The 4,656-nt window shown below is 37.7% G+C and overlaps 1 protein-coding gene across 1 annotated transcript in view; it reads right to left on the minus strand.

The window, feature by feature from the left end:
* The window catches only part of Dync1li1 (dynein cytoplasmic 1 light intermediate chain 1), a 60,758-nt gene that overhangs the window by 11,987 nt on the left and 44,115 nt on the right, over positions 1-4,656 (minus strand). Inside the window, exons 9-10 of the mRNA XM_004634230.2 lie at positions 3,027-3,147; positions 551-706 (exon numbers count right to left, since the gene is read on the minus strand). Coding sequence (XP_004634287.1) covers positions 551-706; positions 3,027-3,147 — 277 coding nt within the window. The remainder of the gene's footprint in view (positions 1-550; positions 707-3,026; positions 3,148-4,656) is intronic.

A 4,656-nucleotide genomic window follows, 5' to 3' on the forward strand; every position in this document is an offset into this window, starting at 1 on the left:
GGGCTGGCTGGCATGTGGTGCTGGGGGATTGAACCGCGGTCCCTCTGCTTTGTTAAGCTTGTTCTAAGTATGTGCTTTAGACCACTGAGCCATCTCACCAGCCCCATGCAATGTGTTAATTATTGAAATTGTCCTACCAATTTGATTTGAAACTGTCTCATTGCTATTTGCCTCTCAATAAAATTGTGGAAAAAAAAAAAAAGACAAAACAGACGGGTAGCTTCAGAGGATGGAAGATGGAGGGTGGGGTGTAGGACAAAAGAATGCTTTGAAGTTTCTTTCATGGGCTATGAAGGCACTGGTGAGATGGCTCAGTGCAATAGGTGCTTCCCTAGCAAGCACAAAGGCCTGAGTTCAATCCCCAGTTCCGCAAAAAAAAAAAAAAAAAAAAAGAATATGAAAATATCTCCACGTTACATAACGGTCATGTTTCCTACAATACTAAAAGATGTGCAAGTTATGGAAATGTATAGTTTGAACTTCACGGCACATAAATTATACCTCCACCAAGTTATTTTCAATGAAAAGTGACCTAGCCAGGTGACTGTACCTGCTTTTTTGGCAGTTGGTGGTAAGCCACTGCCTCCACCTGCAGCCCCGACTCCAGGGCTGCCACCACCAGCACCAGGCCCTCCAGGACAGCCCGTCTTTTTACTCAATAAACTGTTGAAAAAGTTTGCCAGGACACCTTCACTTGTAGCTCCAGCTAGGAAAACAAACAAAAGTTATGTTTAGTTAAAACATTAGATTTTTCCATAAATACTACAGTAATCACACAGAGGGAGTAAATTAGACTTAAAATTCAAGAGCTAGATCCCAAATTCCAATGCAGTTCAATCTCTGAGGGTGAATAATCAAGCTCTAACACACAGGAAATGAATGAGTAAACTTTCAAGAGTATTAGAAAACTTAAAAATTTGAGTGTTATTTTTTAAAAGCCCACCATATTTTAAACACATACTAGATGCTAATATATCTTTTCCCTTTGAAACAGATTCTTTATAGCTATAGCTGTTGAAAAATATCTGCCTCACATATTAGAAAAGTTCCCTGATTCTGTAAGAAAACCAACACATGTTCCAAGAGATAAATAGGCAAAGGATTTCAATAAATTCACAGACAAGAAATAACAACAGGTGGGGAAATACTTAGAAATGACCTTTAGTATTTAAAGAATGCCAATTAAGTTGTAGTAAAACTGTAACAACTCAATGTCAATGACATGTAAAACTGAATTATCCATTTGAACAAAAATTAAAGGCAAACTCTTTGACCTATCACTCATGGCAATTATTACTAGAGACTATTATGCATATAGTTTAACTGCAAGTTTCCTATTAAAGCACAAAAATGACAACTCTTGTTGCATAGGTCCTGCTTTACCTTGGTCTTAACCATCTAGTAGAAAAGTATGAAGACGAAATATAGGAAGTAAAGCCATGCTGTTATGTTGAGCTGTGGGGGACTCAGGTCAATAATTTCTGATACTGCCAGTTAAACAGAAGACCCAATGCTATTATGGGCTACTGGACTCTTTTAGAATATTTTGCTGAGTTTACACACCTATAATATTCAAATAACGGAACTTAGAAAAAAAGGTATATAGATGAATGTCCATTTTGTATCTGTGTATTCAAAGTGGTAAGGATAGATATATAGTTACATTCTCTTAATGAATAGAATGATTTGTTCTAATGGCGTTTGTAAATAGGATCTCAAGTCCGCATCTTGTACAGCAATTAACCACTAAAAAGAATATATGCAGTGTGTTAGTTATTGAAACTGTCCTACTGATTTGATTTGAAACTGTCTCACTGCTATCTGTTTATCAATAAAATTATGAAAAAAAATAAAGCACAAAAATGAATTTCTCCAATGATCAAAGGAGAATGATTAAATCTAAAAAAATTTCACCATGGACATAGTGATACATTAACACACAGTGTACATACAGTGGTGCAAACCTATATAATAATACCACCTACTCCACAGGCTGAGGCAGAAGGATTTCAAGTTCAAGGCCAGCTTGGTCAATTTAGCAAGAACCATCTCAAAATGAAAAATAAAAAACATTGCGGGGCTGTAGAGATAGCTCAGTAGAATAAGTGCTTGCCTGGCAAGCATAAAGTCCTGAGTTCAATCCCCAGTACCACAAAAAAAGTTTGGGAATGTAGCTTAGTAGAGCACCTCTGAGACCAGTCTCCAGTGCTACTCCTACAAATACAAAAATTTAATAAAATAAATAACATTATGAAAAGATTCATAACAAGTGCATTCAACCCACAGTCCTAGTAGCTAGTAATGTGGTCCCTAAGAATATAAACCTTTAAATTGCCAATTTTATTTTATTTTTATTTATTCATTTACTCATTTATTTATTTATTTTGGCGGAACTGGGGGATTGAACTCAGGCCCTTGTGCTTGCCAGGGAAGCGCTTATTCCACTGAGCAATCTCCCCAGCCTCTACATTGCCAATTTTAAATGCTACCTCTCATGACTCAACTGAGTGGTGCTCCAAGGTATATGACTGTGTAGAGGAGGCTGCACAAGTGCTAGTCCAACTCCTGCGCCCATCTGTCAGCCAAATCAAAACCTGTGTGCACCACACATTACATGCGCTTGCACAGCTAGAATAAAATGCAGTGATTGCCAATAACAGCACTTCAACCTACCCACACAAGTGTGTGCCTGTGAAGACAGGCATTTATTGTTACCAAGCAAACTTGTAAATTTTTGTATTTAATTATTAAACTTGGGTTTTTAATGTCACAATATAAATATTAAAAAATAAGGTAAATTTTGATACTCCTATACATTAGTTATGTTGTATATTTACTATGCACACAGCCTAAGAGAAACAGAAAAGCCCAAGGTTAGACACAGATATGACTTACTATGAGATTATAGCTACTGAGACAAAAATTAGAAGGTTGTGCTCAACAATGAAAATAGCTATTTTAGGTAGGATTCTAGGTAGATTTTTTCCATCATAAAATCCATTATGTTCTTGAAGAGAGAGATATACCTTTCATGTTTGGGTCAATTTTCTTTGACCCAGCAGGGATGGGTGACACACTGGCAACATTGGATGACACAGATCTGTTTGGTGTTCGAGGGGAGCCTCCTGGGACACGTGGTGAAGCATCCTGGGTAAAAATATGGAAACCACAAATACTGAAAATCTAAAACTTGCAACTTCACAATATGAAAAGAGATTACTTTGTAATCTTCTATTGGACTGGTTTTTACATTGCAACCTATGGACTAAAATGTTAGCAACTCTAATTGTTACAAAACACTAGAGGTCTACTATATTTTAGAATACTAATTCTTCAGTAGAAATGGAAGAAGGTACTAAGTAATGAGGTATGGTTATAAATTTAAGTGTGAGAGTCCTATCTGGGTTTCAATCTGGACTTGTATCCTATCAACAGTATAACCTCAGATCAGACACAATATCTTGTAAAGCTCCCACTTCCCTGTCTGCAAAATAGGTCTAATAATAATACCACTTTCTTCTTATGATTATTATTCTTAAGGCTGTTATAAGGATTTGTACACAAAAAATAGCTCAGTATAATAACTGACCACAACATTGCAAAAAAATGTGGATGTGGTGATGCACACCTATACTCCCAGCTATTCATGAAGCTGAAGATGGAAGATTCCAAGTTCAAGCCAGCCTGAATTTTGTCTCAAAACAAAATAAAAGGGATGGTGGCATAACACAATGATAGAGTACTTGCCTAGCCTGCATGAAGCTCTGGGTTCAATTTTCAATACTGCAACAACATCACCACCCACAAAGAAAGAAAGAAAGAAAGAGGGGCTAGGGAGATAACTCAGTTGAATAAGTGCTTGCCTGGCAAGCGAAAGGGCCCGAGTTCAATCCCCAGCTCTGAAAGAAAAAAGAAGAAAGAAAGAAAGAAGGAAAGAAAGAAAGAAAGAAAGAAAGAAAGAAAGAAAGAAAGAAAGAAAATAAATTTGTAAAATGAATCATTATTTAAAAAAAAAAAAAAAAAAAGAATCATTACATGATTTAAAGCTGAAAAAGGATAGTTGTTTTTTTTTCTTTTGGTACCGGGGATTGAACTTTGGACTTTGCACATGCCAGGCAGGTACTCATGCCACTGAGTTGTCTCCCCCATCCTCAAATTTATTTTTTTGTTTTTGTTTTGTATTTTATGGAAGGGTTTACAGGGTATTCAGGGTCTCACTACTAGATCGGACTCATAGGCTGTTTACAGCCTCCCAAGAGTTGGGATTATAGGCCTGCGCCCAATCTCAATTGCCATCTCAGTGTGCCTGGGGGGCAGGGCCAGCACAGCAGGCCGGGGGACTGAACCCTCGGCCCCTGCGCCTGTGCCTGCTTGCAGATGCTTTAATCCGCTGAGCTATTTGGCTGGCCCTAAGGATACTTTTTAAAAAAAAAATTCAAAATTCTGAATTTAAGTTTATACTGAGGCATACCTATGTGAGATATGTACATGTTAAGCAAATATATACTAAGCTTTAACAATTTTGTCAAAACACAGTGTAGGGGCTGGTGAGATGGCTCAATGGTCTAAAGCACCTACTTAGAACAAACTTAGCAAAGCACAGGGACCGCGGTTCAATCCCCCAGCACCACATGCCAGCCAGCCCCGCCCCCTGGT

Source organism: Octodon degus, unplaced genomic scaffold (genome assembly GCF_000260255.1).
Source record: "Octodon degus isolate 3935 unplaced genomic scaffold, OctDeg1.0 scaffold00059, whole genome shotgun sequence".
Lineage (NCBI taxonomy): Eukaryota > Metazoa > Chordata > Mammalia > Rodentia > Octodontidae > Octodon > Octodon degus.